This window comes from Acomys russatus, chromosome 16 (genome assembly GCF_903995435.1).
Source record: "Acomys russatus chromosome 16, mAcoRus1.1, whole genome shotgun sequence".
Lineage (NCBI taxonomy): Eukaryota > Metazoa > Chordata > Mammalia > Rodentia > Muridae > Acomys > Acomys russatus.
This window is the reverse complement of record NC_067152.1, coordinates 41,824,697-41,840,660: the sequence shown is the minus strand read 5'-3', so window position 1 is coordinate 41,840,660 and position 15,964 is coordinate 41,824,697. Positions and strand designations below refer to the sequence as shown.

The 15,964-nt window shown below is 50.1% G+C and overlaps 2 protein-coding genes across 3 annotated transcripts; both read left to right on the top strand.

Moving 5' to 3' along the window:
- Positions 1-1,483: 1,483 nt before the first annotated feature.
- Positions 1,484-2,596, top strand: LOC127199896 (heterogeneous nuclear ribonucleoprotein A3-like). Its single transcript, XM_051157885.1, is given in 2 exon segments — positions 1,484-1,979; positions 1,981-2,596. Coding segments are annotated over 2 exon segments (1,071 nt in total). The 5' UTR covers positions 1,484-1,524.
- Positions 2,597-6,951: 4,355 nt separating this feature from the next.
- Wbp2 (WW domain binding protein 2) lies at positions 6,952-14,581 on the top strand. 2 transcript variants are annotated; one of them, XM_051159071.1, is made up of 8 exons: positions 6,952-7,102; positions 10,076-10,184; positions 11,478-11,613; positions 12,380-12,472; positions 13,003-13,137; positions 13,354-13,476; positions 14,022-14,098; positions 14,207-14,581. In XM_051159071.1, exons 1-8 carry the CDS (start codon positions 7,044-7,046, stop codon positions 14,258-14,260), a joined length of 786 nt encoding a protein of 261 aa, XP_051015028.1. In that variant the 5' UTR covers positions 6,952-7,043; the 3' UTR covers positions 14,261-14,581. The 2 variants fall into 2 exon arrangements, with proteins under 2 accessions (XP_051015028.1, XP_051015029.1); XM_051159072.1 differs by lacking the exon at positions 13,003-13,137.
- The last annotated feature ends 1,383 nt before the right edge of the window (positions 14,582-15,964 follow it).

Here is a 15,964-nt window from a genome sequence, read left to right as displayed (position 1 = left end):
AGTGGCTTTCTGATAAGACTCTATTCCTGTAAAATATCTTTCTCAGGAACTGGAGAGATGGCTCAGTGTTTAAGAGCACATATAGCTTTTGTACAGGGCCTGGATTTGGTCCCAAACAAACAAACAAACAAACAAAACCAACCCCCAAACAAACAAAAACAAAAAAGGAGGATAAATGATAGATAGATATAGATATTGCTGGGTGGTGGCACATGCATTTAGTCCTCACTCAGGAGGCAGAGCCAGGCAGTTCTCTGAGTTTGAGGCTAGCCTGGTCTACAAAATGAATCCCATGACAGCCAGGGCTACACAGAGAAACCTTGTCTCAAAATAACTGGAAAAAAATTTAGAGGAAGTTGAAATAAAGCAAAGATATTTGTGCTGCCCATAGTGTTCCTGTCTAAGAAGAACAGAGGTGTAGATCAGGAAACACAAGCCTGGCAGGACCAATCCAACAATCCACTCAAGGAAGCAGTCTTTGGCTTTATCGAATCAAGTGGTCGGAAACCAGTCCAGACAAGGCTGCTCATAAACTGTCTGTCCATTGTAACGTCCAGGTCAAGAGGCAAAACTGGTGACATCAGAGGGTCTCAAACACTGCAAGATATTAGAGTCTAGAAATGTTCTTTGTAGAGACTCAGGTTTTGAGATGATGAAGACTGAAACCATCTTCCTGACAGATTCCCTGGGGTGGAGTTACAGACTGGTATGAGCCACTTTGGGTGCTGGGAACAGAACTCTATCCCTTGGAGGAACAGCACTTATTATTTTTTTCTTTTTTTGAGACAGAGTTTCTCTTTGTAGCCTTGGCTGTCCTGGACTCTCTTTGTAGACCAGGCTGGCCTTGAACTCACAGAGATCTGCCTGCCTCAGCCTCTCCAGCGCTAGGACTAAAGGTGTGTGCCAGGGGACCTGGCTTATTGATTTTAGTTTACTCTATTTGTTGTTGTTGTATACTTTTTATCTTTGTGAGACACGGCCCCTGGATAGTTTGGGATGGAATATGCAAACAAGGAATAATGGCTCAAATTTTCTTACTGCTGAGTCCTGATTTGCTTCAGTTTGGATTTTGATTGTTAAAAAAAAAAAAATCTGGGGCTAGGGACATAGTCCAGTTTAGTACTATGCTTCACATAAAGTACATGAAATCCTGGAGTCAAGTGATCACCAGAACTTGGTAAAGCCAGGCATGGTGGTGCACACCTGCAATCCCAGGAAGTGGTGGAGCCAGGAGGCCGGGAGCTTAATGTCATCCTCAGCTACGTAGCTGGTTGCTGGTCAGCAAAAGCTAAACAAGACGCATGTATTAAATGAATGAGTGAATAAACAAATTAATAAAATGAATGAATGAATAAACAAACCAATAAATCTGCCCAGGCATTGTTGCAGAAGTCTGTACTGAGGCAGGAGGATCAGGAATTCAAGGCCAGCCTCAGCTACAAAACAACTTAGAGGTTGAAAGGGCTACAAGAGCTCTCGGTCCCATATTGAACTCGAGTTGGAAGAGGCGAGTCCGGTCTCAAAATGGAGGGCCATGATCCAAAGGAACCAGAACAGCTGAGGAAACTGTTTATTGGTGGGCTGAGCTTTGAAACCACAGATGATAGCTTAAGAGAGCATATTGAGAAATGGGGCACACTTACAGACTGTGTGGTAATGAGAGATCCCCAAACAAAACGACCCAGAGGCATTGGTTTTGTGACCTACTCTTGTGTTGAAGAGGTGGACGCCACAATGTGTGCTTGGCCACACAAGGTTGATGGGCGTGTGGTGGAACCAAAGAGAGCTGTTTCTAGAGAGGATTCTGCAAAGCCTGGTGCCCATTTAACGGTGAAGAAAATTTTTATTGGTGGTATTAAAGAAGATACAGAAGAATATAATCTGAGAGACTACTTTGAAAAGTATGGCAAGATTGAAACCATAGAAGTTATGGAAGACAGACAGAGTGGAAAAAAGAAGAGAGGATTTGCTTTTGTAACTTGATGATCATGACACAGTTGATAAAATTGTTGTTCAGAAATACTACACTATTAATGGGCATAATTGTGAAGTGAAAAAGACTCTTTCTAAACAAGAGATGCAGTCTGCTGGATCACAGAGAGGTCGTGGAGGTGGATCTGGCAACTTTATGGGTTGTGGTGGAAACTTTGGAGGTGGTGGAGGTAACTTTGGTCGTGGGGGAAACTTCGGTGGAAGAGGAGGCTATGCTGGTGGAGGTGGTGGCAGCAGAGGTGGTTACAGAGGTGGTGATGGTGAATATAATGGATTTGGAGGTGACGGTGGCAACTATGGTGGAGGTCCTGGTTACAGTAGGAGAGGAGGCTATGGTGGTGGTGGACCAGGCTATGGAAACCAAGGTGGTGGATATGGTGGAGGAGGAGGATATGATGGTTACAATGAAGGAGGAAATTTTGGTGGAGGTAACTATGGTGGTGGTGGGAACTATAATGACTTTGGAAATTATAGTGGACAACAGCAGTCAGATTATGGCCCCATGAAGGGGGGCAGTTCTGGTGGAAGAAGCTCAGGCAGTCCCTGTGGTGGTGGCTATGGATCTGGTGGTGGAAGTGGTAGCTATGGTAACAGAAGGTTTTAAAAACAAAAACAAAAACAAAACAGGAAAAGGCTACAGTTCTTAGCAGGAGAGAGAGCGAGGAGTTGTCAGGAAAGCTGCAGGTGACTTTGAGACAGTCGTCCCAAATGCATTAGAGGAGCTGTAAAAATCTGCCACAGAAGGAGCGATGATCCATAGTCAGAAAAGTTACTGCAGCTTAGACAGGAAACCCTTCTTGTTCGGGACGTCACAGCCACAGTTTGCAAAAAGTGCAGCCATTGATTAATGCAGTGTAGTGTCAGTTAGATGGACACTCCTGAGGTCTTTTATCTGTTGCAGCTTTGTCTTTCTTCTTCTTTCATTACATCAGGTATATTGCCCTGTAAATTGTGGTAGTGGTACCAGGGATAAAAAATTAAGGAATTGGCCGGGCGTGGTGGCGCACGCCTTTAATCCCAGCACTCGGGAGGCAGAGGTAGGTGGATCGCTGTGAGTTCGAGGCCAGCCTAGGCTACAAAGCGAGTCCAGGACAGCCAAGGCTACATAGAGAAACCTGTCTCCAAAAAAAAAAAAAAAAAAAAAAAAAAAAAAAAAAAAAAAATTAAGGAAATTTTTAACTTTTCAGTATTTGTGTAGTTCAGTTTTTCTACATTTTAGTACAGAAACTTTAACAAAATGCAGTTTTGAAGTGTTTCCTTGTAATTTAACAAGTAAAGAAGCTCATTGTTAATTACTATTTTGTATGAATTTTGCTAAAGTTAACTGTAAAGAAACACCTACTGGCCGGGCACGGTGGCACACGCCTTTAATCCCAGCACTCGGGAGGCAGAGGCAGGCGGATCGCTGTGAGTTCGAGGCCAGCCTGGTCTACAAAGTGAGTCTAGGATGGCCAAGGCTACACAGAGAAACCCTGTCTCGAAAAAACCAAAAAAAAAAAAAAAAGAAATACCCTACTGACTTGCAGTTGAAGGGGAATCTAGTCTCACTTCCAGAACCATGATGAACAGGCATTGCCATGGGGAGAGAATAGATATTTGTATGTTTGCAATGTGTGTTTTAGATAATTAGGATTGGGTAATAAAAAAATAGCATATTTGTGGATTTAATAGCATTAAGATTACCTTCAAATGAAAAATAGCTCAAAAGTTAAAAAAAAAAAAAAGGGCTACAAGAGACTCTTTCTCAAAAACCAGCGCCCCCTGCTGGGCAGTAGTGGCGCATGCCTTTAAAGTCAACAGAGGCAGGGGGATCCCCATGAGTTCGAGGACAGCCTGCCCTACAAAGTGAGTCCAGGACAGCCAAGGCTAAACAGAGAAACCCTGTCTCGAAAAACCAAAACAACAACAACAACAACAAAAACCAGCTTCCCCGCACCCCCCCCCCCCCGCAAAAAACACCTGTAGCCGTTAGACATTATTCAGAGTGTACCTAGCAAGCGGTACAAAAGTGTCTCTGGCACAGTGAGTGAGTCAATAATCTACCCCCAGTTTCCCAGAACGAGTCTCAGAGGGTTACTGCTACAACTCTCACCTGAGATTCGGTGTCAGCATCCTATGTTTATGCAAAGAAATGTATTTCTTCACCTTTCTGCATATTACCATATAGAGTTGGATCTTACCTTTTAAAAAAAGATTTACCAGCCGGGCAGTGGTGGCGCACCCCTTTAATCCCAGCACTCAGGAGGCAGAGGCAGGCGGATCTCTATGAGTTCGAGGCCAGCCTGGTCTACAAAATGAGTCCAGGACAGCCAGGACTATAAGAGGAACCCTATCATGGAAAAAAAAAAATTTAACAAATTAAAAAAAAAAAAAAAAGGTTTACTTTTGTGGGCCAGAAAGATGGCTCAGAAGGTAAGAGAATTTGCTGTCTCTGCAAACGACAGGGTTCCTAGCACCCACGCAACAGTTACAATCTTCTGAAACTCCAGCTCCAAAAGATCTGATGCCCTCTCCTCTGCCCTCTTGCGGCACCTGTACACAAGGTGGTATACACACATGCTTGTAGCTGTTTAAATTATCTAATATTGCCGGGCGTGGTGGCACAAATCTTTAATCCCAGCACTTGGGAGGCAGAGACAGGCGGATCAATGTGAGTTTGAGCCAGCCTGGTCTACAAAGTGAGTTCAGGATAGCCAGCGCTATACAGAGAAACCTTGTCTAGAAAAAAACACCAAAAAAAAAAAAAAAATTACCTAATATTTATACCAATAAAGGCATGGGGGACATAAACTGAGGAAAAAATCTGCTAGTTCAGCTGTGTGTGGTGGTGCACACCTTTAACCCAAGCACTCCAGGGAGGCAGAGGCAGGTGGATCTCTGTCAGTTCCAGGACAGCCTGGCCTACAAAGCAAGTTGAGGACAGCCAGTACTGTACTACAAGAGAAACCTTTCTTGGGAAAAACAAAAAAACAAAAAACGTTTTCTATATACAATAAGCAAGTATTCTGTAACACAAAATGAAAATAAATGTTTAAATTTTTAATTTTTTTTCTAGGCAGGGTTTCTCTGTGTAGCCTTGGCTGTCCTGGACTTGCTTTGTAGACCAGGCTGTCCTTAACTCACAGAGATCCGCCTGCCTCTGCCTCCCAAGTACTGGGATTAAAGGTGTACTCCACCAACCACGCCTGGCTTCTTTTATTATTTTTTAAACTTTAAAAAAAAAAAAGTTATTTATTTATTTTAATGCAGGAACGCTCTGCCTGCATGTACACCTACAAGCCAGAAGAGGGCACCAGATCTCATTATAGATGGTTGTGAGTCACCATGTGGTTATGGAAATTGAATTTAGGACCTCTGGAAGAGCAGTCAGTGATCTTAACTGCTGAGCCCTCCGAGCAGCCCTATTTTTATTATTTGTCTAATGATGTGCATGTGTGTGCATCTGTGTGGGTATGCGCACGTATGTGTGAGCACATGAGAAGGCCAGAGACATCAGGAGCTGGAGTTAGAGATGATTGTGAGCGGCCTGACTTCGTGCTGGGAAGTAATCTCGGGTCCTCTGGAAGTCACTATGCAGCCCCGCTGGCCTCAAATTTGTGGCAACCTTCCTGCCTCAGCCTCCCGTCTGCCGGGATGTAGGGACTATGCTGCCTGTTTCAAACCAGACACTGATCTCCTAAGGTCAAGGATAGAGTCTGGCATGGTGGCATGCGCCTTTAATCCCAGCACTGAGGAAGGCAGAGGCATGTGGATCCCTGTGAGTTCGAGGCCAGCCTGGTCTACAAAGCAAGTCCAGGCCAACCAAAGCTACAATAGAGAAACCCTGTCTCGAAAAACCAAAAAACAACCAACCAAGCAAGCAAAGGATAGATAATAGGCTAAGATGCCACCCAGGGACTGAGGACCTCCCGCAACCCTTCGAAAGATTCGTCTCAAGAGATGGATTTTAGCCGGGCGTGGTGGCGCACACCTTTAATCCCAGCACTCGGGAGGCAGAGGCAGGTGGATCGCTGTGAGTTCGAGGCCAGCTTGGTCTACAAAGTGAGTCCAGGATGGCCAAGGCTACACAGAGAAACCCTGTCTCGAAAAACCAAAAAAAAAAAAAAAGAGAGATGGATTTTAGATTCACTACATCGCAGTGGAGAGACACCCAGTGTTGATCACAAGCTGAAGCGAGTAAGTGAAAATTTGAAAGTCCTATCTGGCCCTTGGCCTCGCACTGTGTCTGGTTCTATTCAATTATTCCAGGTCCTGTTTAAATCCTGCTGTTTAACTCCTCCAGCGCCTACCCGGCAGGATTGACTGGGTAGTTTAGGCTAGAGAAGGAAGCAGCGCCATCGCGAGGCCAGCTGGTGCGGGCGACAGGTGCTGGGCGGGGAAGAAGGTGGGGAGCAGATCGCTCTCCCTAGAAGGTCACACTGTTCAGCTCTCCGGATCTGGGTCTGAGTTGATTAAAGCCATGTGTTTTTCTCGGACTCTGCCAGTCCTCCCTAGACCGGGCTGCGTCGCACTCTGCTCTACAGGTTTACAATGACTGCCCAAGTGTATGTATAGGCGAACCACTCACGTCAGTTGGAGAAATGAAAGCGGCTCGTTAAAGAGACGTTTAAACGTACCACACACCAAATAATCACGTCTAAGTTACATTTCTTCGAATGACTTTAACATGAGGAGGCCTGGTTGCGAGAGGCATACAAGGGTTTAAGCTTAACTTTGTAAATACAATAACAAGCCGGACCCACAGTTTAAAAAAAAGACTACAAGTTCCAGAATGCACTCGTCACTAGACGCAAAGAGAGGTCGCTGTTGCAGGACAATTGCCTGCTGGGAATTGTAGTTGTCGGCTTGTTTGTGAGTCAGGTGCAACTTGGGGCGGGGGGAAGCGGAGTAAACTAACCCTCACGTGACTTTTCAGATCAGGTGGTTGGTCAGCCTACGCACAGGATGTGTGATTGGTTGACTGTAATACGAACGACGCCACTAGAGGCGGGCCAAAGACAGCAGCGCAGGCGCAGAGCGTTGCGAGTCTCGGGACCCCTGTGGGAGAGACTATGGCGCTCAACAAGAATCACTCAGAGGGCGGCGGAGTGATCGTCAACAACACTGAGAGGTGAAAATACGGCGGAGGGATCCTGGAGACTCGAAGGGCGGGTGTCGGCTACAGTGTGTGGTGGGCGATGGGATGTGGTGGGGAAGGAAATTGATGGGGCGCTGGGGGAAGGGATGGTAACGGCCGGAGGCGGGGCTGGAGGGAGTGGGTGGGTCGTGGAGGCGGGGGGGGGAGGGGGGGGGAGGGCCGGGGCGCTGATCAGCTGGGGTGCTGGGGGGAGGTGGGGCAGCAGAATGGTGTCAGGGTTTGGGAAGATGAGTGAGGCCAAAGGGCGATTTCTTGAACCCTTTCCCAAATAAGAGTCTTGAAAATAATTTGCTCTTTATTGGGCGTCTACTACGTTACTACTACGCAGCAGCCACTGCGTCTGTTCTGCCTTAGATAATACATAATGTTGTGCCGCAGAAACTATTACACACATTTTACGGGTAGAGCAAGTGAGGCCCAGACAGGGTAGATCAGAGTGCAGTGACTTACAGATGGAAACTGAAGTATCGTGGCCCCACAGTCAAGAGGCATAACGACTCCTGTACAGTCTTCTGGTATATTCCAGAACTTCTCAGGTTCTGAGAGAAAGGCTGAGAGGTCCTAGAGGTGGAACTAAATGTCAGCTGCTTAACCCAGTGCCTGGCACCAGTGGCCTTTGTCGCATGCTTGGTTTTCTTGAAATGCTAATGACTATGCCAGTCCCCGGAACAGAGGTCTCCCAACTCCCAGCATCTTTTTTTCTCCACCCACCTCTGTGCCATCCACTCTTCCTCTCCAACTTGTGGGCCCTGCCGAAGGCTTCTCTTTGCTCTTTTTCCTTGTATGTTGAAACTCAAGACTCTCTTGACTCGCACTATGCGGGCTGGAATTGACTCCTTGAGGGCCAAGGGAGACCGGTAGAGGTCAGAGCCTACACCCAGCGTAGCCAGGCACCCATCTTGGGACCTGTCACTTGTGAATGCTTGATGAGTCAGAGGAGAAGGTGTGTGGTGACAGCCTGGTGATGCTGACGTCGTGTAGTTCTTGGCCAGCCGTGTGTGTGTGTGTGTGTGTGTGTGTGTGTGTGTGTGTGTGTGTGTGTGTCGATTCTTTAACCTGAGCTAGCCTCTTTTATTGTCCTGGCTCTATGTCCTCTGCACGAAGAACGGATATTTGGGAAGAGGAGACAGATGAATGAAACCATACAAACTTGGACCTTTTTATCATGTAATCAGAGAAACCGTCCGTTTTTCTCTGGTGTATTTCATCCAGTTCCTTGGCTGGGTCAGGTACTTAGATGCCATCTGATGACTACCCTGACCTCTACCAGTCTCTCTGGTTTTTGAGGTGTGGATTCGTTCCTTGTGGCCCAGGTTGGCCTTGAACTTGAAGCAGTCTTCCTACCTTTTGAGTGCAAGGGATTCAGGAATGCACCACCACAAAGCAGGGCTGTTTGGTTTCATCGCTTGGGGGTGCTTTTCCTTCTCTGAGTCTTTTCTGGGAGGTCTCTGCCCTCCTGGGCCTCAGCACCTGGTTCATAGCTCATGGCTACCAAATAGGGTTCCAGGAAGAACTCAGACTCCATTCTGAAACAGATGGTCAGTGATAATTGAAATCTAAGTACAGTCTTCAAAAACCACTGTTAGAGATAAAAGGTGTGAACTCAGGCTGGAGAGTTGGCTCAGAGGTTAAGAGTACTGGCTGTGTACTTCCAGAGGTCCTGAGTTCAATTCCCAACAACCATATGGTGGCTCCCAAACATCTATAATGAGATCTTGGTCCCTCTTCTGGCATGCAGGTATACATGAAGGCAGAATACTGTATACATACCTAATAAATAAATCTTTAAAAAAAGCGAGTCCAGGACAGCCAGGGCTACACAGAGAAACCCTGTCTGAAAACTAAAACAAAACAAAAAAGGGGGGCTGGGGGGCTGCGGGCCTGGAGAGATGGCTCAGCAGTTAAGAGTACGGACTGTTCTCCGAAAGGACACAGGTTTAGCTCCCTGTATCCATCTCCAACAGCTCACAACCACCTGTGGCTCCAGCTTCAGGGGAGCAAGCTTAGAGTCATGCTGTTTATTTAGAGTTATTTGTTTAATGGTGCTGACAACAAACCTAGAGCCTTGAGCATGCTATGTGAATCCTACTGAGCTACATCCTCAGGTCCCATTAGACTCTGTCTATATATAAGGTTTTTATTTATTTATTTAGGTTTTTTGAGACAGAGTTTTTCTGTGTAGCTTTGGCTGCCCTGGAACTCACTCTATAGATCAGACTGGCCTTGAACTCACAGATCCACCTGCCTCTGCTTCCTAAAGGCCTGTGCTACCAGTGCCCAGCGATGACATATATTAAGGGTTTTTTTTTTGTTTTGTTTTTTGTTTTTTGTTTTTGAGACAGGGTTTCTCTGTGTAGCCTTGGCTATCCTGGACTCGCTTTGTAGACCAGGCTGGCCTCGAACTCCCAGCGATCCGCCTGCCTCTGTCTTCTTGCATGCTAGGATTACAGGCGTGCACCACCATGCTCGGCATATATTAAGTTTTTTAAAAAAACAACAGCAAAAGAGCTGTGGCTGTGTAGTTCAGTTGGTAGAGGGGTTTCATAGCATGTGCAAATCTGGGGTTCCATCCCGAGCACCTCATGAAACCTGTGTGGTAGGAGAAATGTTTAAGCGCTGGAAGCAGGTGGGGCTTAGCGAAGCTCAAGACTGGCCTGAGCTCGGTGAAACCCTTTCCCATAAAAGCCCCAGCAGAGCACCTGTCAGAGGACTTCCCGGCAAACCCAAGGGTGAGCCCAGGGGATCCGCTCCAGCTGGGGAGATGAAGCAGTCGCCTTGCCCTGGTCACGTGAGGCTATAGTTACAGTGTGGGAACCCGGCTTGTGCCTCTCCACTCGGCTGTGTTGATGGTTCTTCGCAGCCACTGTTGAGACAATGTTCTCAGTGACGTCGCTCCATTTAGGATGACTGATGACATATCATCTGGGCCCTTTGTTTTTATCACAGCATCCTAATGTCCTATGATCATGTGGAACTTACATTCAATGACATGAAGAACATGCCAGAGGCCTTCAAAGGGACCAAGAAAGGCACCATCTACCTTACCCCATACCGGGTAAGTTGTACAGCAGGACAGTTGGGTTAGAGGCTTTGTGCTGTCAGAGGGTCGTGAGTGTCACTTCAGCCTTGTGACACGAGTGGCCTCTGAACTCTGGGCAATGTTTGTGCTGCACTCTGCATGTTTCTCTGTCACATGACTCTGGATTCTAAACCCACCAGGCTCTTTGTGCTGCAAACTCCACAAAATAGCTGTGGGATGACTTGCCTGGAGTAGCTGGAGGCTCATGGGCACAGTCAGGGTGACAAATGTGGTAAACAGGATATGGTAGCAGGGCCACAGCTTCCAGGCTGGGCAAAGAGCCCAGCAGAGCCCTGCAGAGTGAGAGGTGCCAGGCTGCAGGGTCGGCCTCGCCTGAGCGTGAGCCACGTGGGCGCTGATAATGCAAGCGTGTGCTTAGGAAAGGGGCGCTGCCTGTGGCTTCCCACCAGCAAGGTGTGAAGACAGCTGGAAGGAGAGCACACCTGCAGATTTTGACGATGGCACATGCCCACCACTGGAGGCTCACGTTCACACCTCTCACTAGGTTGAGTGTCTGTCGGTTTGGAAACCCAGGGGTTGACCCATATGATGGAAGGAGAGAACTGACCTCTGACCTCTGGCCATATGTGCACTGCGGCATGAGCACACCCAAGTGCACACATATAACATAAATGTAATTAAGAAAAAAGGAAGCTGGGCGTGGTGACGCACACCTTTAACCCCAGCACTCAAGAGGCAGAGGCAGTCAGCTCTCTGTTAGTTCGAGGCCAACCTGGTCTACAAAGGGAGTCTAGGACAGCCAGGGCTATATAGAGAAACCTGTTTTTTAAAAAAAGAAAGAAAGGAAAAAAGGAATCCCAGAGCTTTTCCAGGTATGGGACAGGAAAGCTATGTCTCTGTTAGGTAAAACGTGACCTGCAGGAGGTCACAGGGACTCTTTTTGTGCGAGTGCAGACTGTGTCTTGCACCCCAAGGAGACTGGCTGGTCCTGCCCCGCACCTAGCATAGGACTCTCCTTCATGTTCATCCCACATGTGCCACCTTTGCCTCTGACATGATAGTGGTGTATCCTTGCTTCTTCTGCAGCCTGCAGGTTCCTCTTGTGCACGTGAGTCTGGCATCTCCGGGCTGCACTGAGGCCTTTCACTTTACAGCTCTCAGGAGGAGCCAAGCCATGTGGCTGCCAGGCCTGGGCTGTGCTACCTACTCTGGCACTAGGAACAGACCAAGCACACAGAAAATGGCAGGAAGTGGTGACTCATCTGGCTCTGGTTATGGCTCTGACGGGCTGGTTGCCTTTCCCCGCAGGTCATCTTTCTGTCTAAGGGGAGGGATGCCATGCAGTCCTTCATGATGCCGTTTTATCTGATGAAGGACTGTGAGATCAAGCAGCCCGTGTTTGCTGCGAATTTCATTAAGGGGACGGTGAAGGCTGAAGCAGGAGGTGGGTGAGAAAAGAGTCTTCTGTGAGACGTCCTCGGCGTCGCTCACTGCCGCATGTGGGGATGCCCTTTTCCAAGCCTCTGCCTTGCCAGCCATGACTTACAATGCCTGGGCTAATGGCCGAGCAGTGTGTGTGGAGTTTGGTTGCCAAGGCCTGGGAAGTCCTGGGTTCTTTTGTTCAGAGTGAGCCCAACAGAAAAATGAAAAAAAACCTAAAGGTGCTTGTTTTTCCCCAGGGTTTTAGGTTGGGTCTCAGTTCTGGGAGGGGCCCTCCATGAGAGCCAGGGAAAGGCAGCCGCCTCACTGGAGGCTGGCAGGATCCAGCTTAGTGGCTGACTTCCAGAAGGTTCTGTGTCATCCTCAGTCCCTATGCCCAGCCAGGCTGGAGCAGCCATGCTGTGTCTTGAGGTTCCTTACCAGGAGAGTTGTACCCTAAACCTCAATGTCAGCTGCCAAGAGCTTTCCTGGGGTGGAGAGAAACCTCCCCATCTGCCCTTGCTGTTGTCTCCACCGTCAATTCTTGTAGCCTCGGTGCTGGCCTGGTGCTTGGCTGGGGGCAGGGGAAGGTCTGAAGGAGGAGCCCACAGGCAGGAGCCAGGCCAGTCTGCAGCCCCAGGCGTGATGTGGGCTACAGGCAGAAGCCAGCCCCTTCCTGACAGGCCGCCTCCGTGTGGGATGGTGGCGGGGAGAGGGTAAAGAGCCGTCTCTCTGGGGTGAACCCGTTTTCTTTCTCCTCCCTGTTCATTCCCTGTTCTTCCCCTTCTCAGGTGGCTGGGAAGGCTCCGCTTCCTACAAGTTGACCTTCACAGCAGGGGGCGCCATTGAGTTTGGGCAGCGAATGCTCCAGGTGGCATCTCAAGGTATCCAGGCGCTTAGAAACTGAGGGGTTAGGAACACCTCAAACATGGGTTCTTTGTTTGTCCTTTTATCTTGTAAGCACCAGAAGTAACTATCTGGGCCCAGCTGTCAGCACAGGGCGTTGGAGGAAGAAACCTGTATTACCATCTGTAGGTTTCCTCTGCCCAGAACAGGCTTGCAACATTCTGACAGAGTGTTTGGACTGAAAAAACAAACAAAAAACTCAACTCTTAAAGCACCATCCAGCAGCCTTTGTAAATCACCAAGCACTGTGTTCTGCGTTCGTTCCTGCTCATCTTCACCTCCTCCCTCCTCAGTATCCCTTCCCCACTTCCCTCCCCACTCCTGTCCCTGACCCCTGTCTGTTGCCTCTTGGCCTCGTTTCCCACCCTCCCCTCACCACAAGGTGATTAGGCAGACCCAGTCGGGTAGGCTGTGGAATGGTGGTCGGGCACATCTGTGGGCACAGTCCTGGGACCCCTGAGTCCCTGAGGCAGGCGACACTCATCTCTCTCTCCCCTTGCACTTATAGCCTCCAGAGGTGAAGTCCCCAGTGGAGCCTATGGGTACCCTTACATGCCCAGCGGGGCCTATGTCTTTCCCCCGCCAGTCGCCAATGGAATGTACCCCTGCCCTCCTGGCTACCCCTATCCACCGCCCCCACCTGGTGAGTGTGTCCTTTGCTGCCCAGCCTTGGCCTCGGCCTCCCCACCCCCCCACTGACCACAGCTTCAAGGAGAGACAATGGCCTTTGACCTGCTGTACACCTCACAGACATTGGAGAGCTTAGAGGGCACCCACGGAGCTAGGCAGGACACTCCCAGAGGTGGCCATCTGCGAACCAAGCCGGACCGCTCACTGCCTGTCATCTTCTTACCAACAGAGTTCTATCCAGGGCCTCCCATGATGGACGGGGCTATGGGATATGTGCAGCCCCCGCCGCCGCCATACCCTGGGCCAATGGAGCCTCCAGTCAGTGGCCCCAGTGCCCCCTCCACTCCTGCAGGTGAGGCCCCATGCTAATAGTCCTTCAGGACCAGTCCCCTCCTCTACAAGGCCTTACAGAGAACCCCACACGATGGCTGGTGACCCTTGAGCCGCGAACGATGAGGGGCCTCTGGCTTACAGACTGCCCAAAAGCTCCAGCAGGGGAGTAGCTTGGTGGTGAAAAGCTATATTCCAAGGGTTGGGTGTGGTTCGGTGAACACGTGCCTGAACAGCCTAGGCCAGGGTTCTATCCCCAGCGCCACAGAACTTGAATTTGAAGGTGAGATGAGGTGACATCTAGACTGTAGCTTTGTTGGCGGTCGGCTTGCAGTGACCTTCTTGGACCCAGGTCACCTCAGTGTTCTCATTTACAGGTGGCCCTAAGACCACTTGATAGACTTCGTGCCGAGAGTGTTTAAAGGAACTGCAAAGGGCAGTGCCAGTGCACAGCAGGTGCTTAGGACTAGCTGATGGCCAGAGTCACCCGCACCAGCTGAGCTCAGTCCAGGGCAGAGGAGGGGGGTTGTCGCCATTGCCATCCCCCCCATGTGTTTGCTTTCACAGCTGAGGCCAAGGCTGCAGAAGCCGCTGCCAGCGCCTACTACAACCCGGGCAACCCACACAATGTCTACATGCCCACGGTGAGTTGAATGAGACAGTCTCCTCAGCCACGCAGCCTGGGAGCTAGTGTTGAAAGACCACGGCTCGCCTCTGTGATGTCTCATGTGATCTCTGTTTTCTTCCTCCAGAGCCAGCCTCCACCACCACCCTACTACCCCCCAGAAGACAAGAAGACCCAGTAGACCCTGCCCACCTCCCTGCCTCTTACCCGATGACCCCTTCCTGGGCCTCCCATGGAGCTGCATCTGGGATTCCAGGAGGCCAGGGAGGGCCCTGTTCTCCCCAGGCCTGATTATAAACAGTTAGCAGGAGCTAGCCCTGACGGAAGGGTCCAGCTCCTGGCCTCTGAGAGGCACCTCCCAGCTTCCCACGCTAGCTCAGCCTGCTGCGCTGCTCTACCCAGCTTCTCTTCCACCTTGTCTGGGACTCTCAGGAGTGCAGGATCACCCCTTGTCCTCACTGTAGCGGCTCCTCCCCACAGAGGGACTCTGGCCACTCCCCCACCTCAGTCCAGCCCCCTCAGCCTGGTGGCCATGGTACTCCATCTTTTGGGCTCATCAGACCAGCCATGTGTCTCCCAGACAGGCCCTGCCAAGCCATATTCACATTCCTGCCCCCTACTGTGTGCCTGACCCTGGAAGGCCACCGTCCCACAGCCATCAGTCCACATTCCCCTTGGTCGTGCTCAGGCCTCAGTCACTCATCCTGCCACATTTGTTTTTTCTGTCACCTCCTGAGTTCCTAGTGGCTAAGCATTGGAGGCAAAGCCACTGTGGTGGAGAGGAAGCTGTTCTGCCCCTTGGTGAGAGTGGTTCTGGGAATTAGTTTTCCTCTCCCCACCCCCTTGCCAGGGGCTGCTCTGCAGGAGCAGTAGAGAACACGGGTCTGTCAATTAGGCCCTCTGGCCTGGGAATGAGGGCCTCTGACCACATGGCCTGCAGCCTGCCCCTCGGCAAGCTTCCCGCCTCCTAGATGCACTAAGATTTGCTCTTGTTCCTGGTCTGGACACAAAATGAGGAGATGGTTAAGGAGAATTCCCTATTTATTTGACACACAAAAATCCAGTTAATATATTAAATGTGAAATAAACCCTGTTTGCACCTTGATTTGTTTGCTACAACTGTGAATAGTAAAAATTAAGTAACAACGCTCTGGCTCTGTGTGGTGACCCGGGTGAGGAGGTCTTCCGGAGGCGGGGCTGCTGGCTGCTGGGGGGTGGGGCTATACAGAGCCGGTTTCCCCGGTCAGCCTCAGGGTGCACGCTGTTCCGCACATTCTACAGAGGCTGCTGTACTTGCCTGGGATGGTGCGCAGTGCCACCCACTGCCAGCTGGGGGCAGGACAAGACCCGTTTCCCATCTGCTCCCATTGCCTCCTGAGCCCAGCCTGCAGCTTTGTCCTCCAGGCATGTCAGGACTCCCGTGAGAGGGAGTGGCCGGGCTGGCTACTGCAGTGTGTGCCTTCCTGTCACCTTACCTAGGGAAGGACAGAATGAAGCAAAGTCCACAGCCAGGCTTGCGGCCCACTGGGCCAAAAAGCTGTGGGAGACCCCAGTGCTGAGGGGTCCACTCCTCACCAAAGTGCTCCCATGAGGAGGGACTGCCTCAAGGCCGTCTCTTCCTTCTGACACCACCCCCAGGGCTTCTAGGGGGTTCCTGAAGTCCCCTGACCCTCAGTGGCGGGACCAAACATCATGTCCTTTCGTCCATCCCTGGCTAACATAAAGTAGTCCCGTCCCTTGCCTGGAATGTCACCTGTGGGGTGGAGCAGCTGACTGCTAGGCTGAGGGACCGCCTCTCAGGAGACACTCTCCTGAGCCTGCCCCACCCTAACCCAGATCTGGGGCCCATTTAGAAAACCTTTTAGGGTGAGAATGCCACAAGTCT

Bases quoted from the DNA above. Each gene is read 5' to 3' on its own strand.
- Wbp2 (XM_051159071.1), top strand. From the start codon at position 7,044: ATGGCGCTCAACAAGAATCACTCAGAGGGCGGCGGAGTGATCGTCAAC. The intron at 12,473-13,002 runs GTATCCAGGCGC...TTGCACTTATAG, and splicing joins GCTCCAGGTGGCATCTCAAG to CCTCCAGAGGTGAAGTCCCC. The intron at 13,477-14,021 runs GTGAGGCCCCAT...TTGCTTTCACAG, and splicing joins TGCCCCCTCCACTCCTGCAG to CTGAGGCCAAGGCTGCAGAA.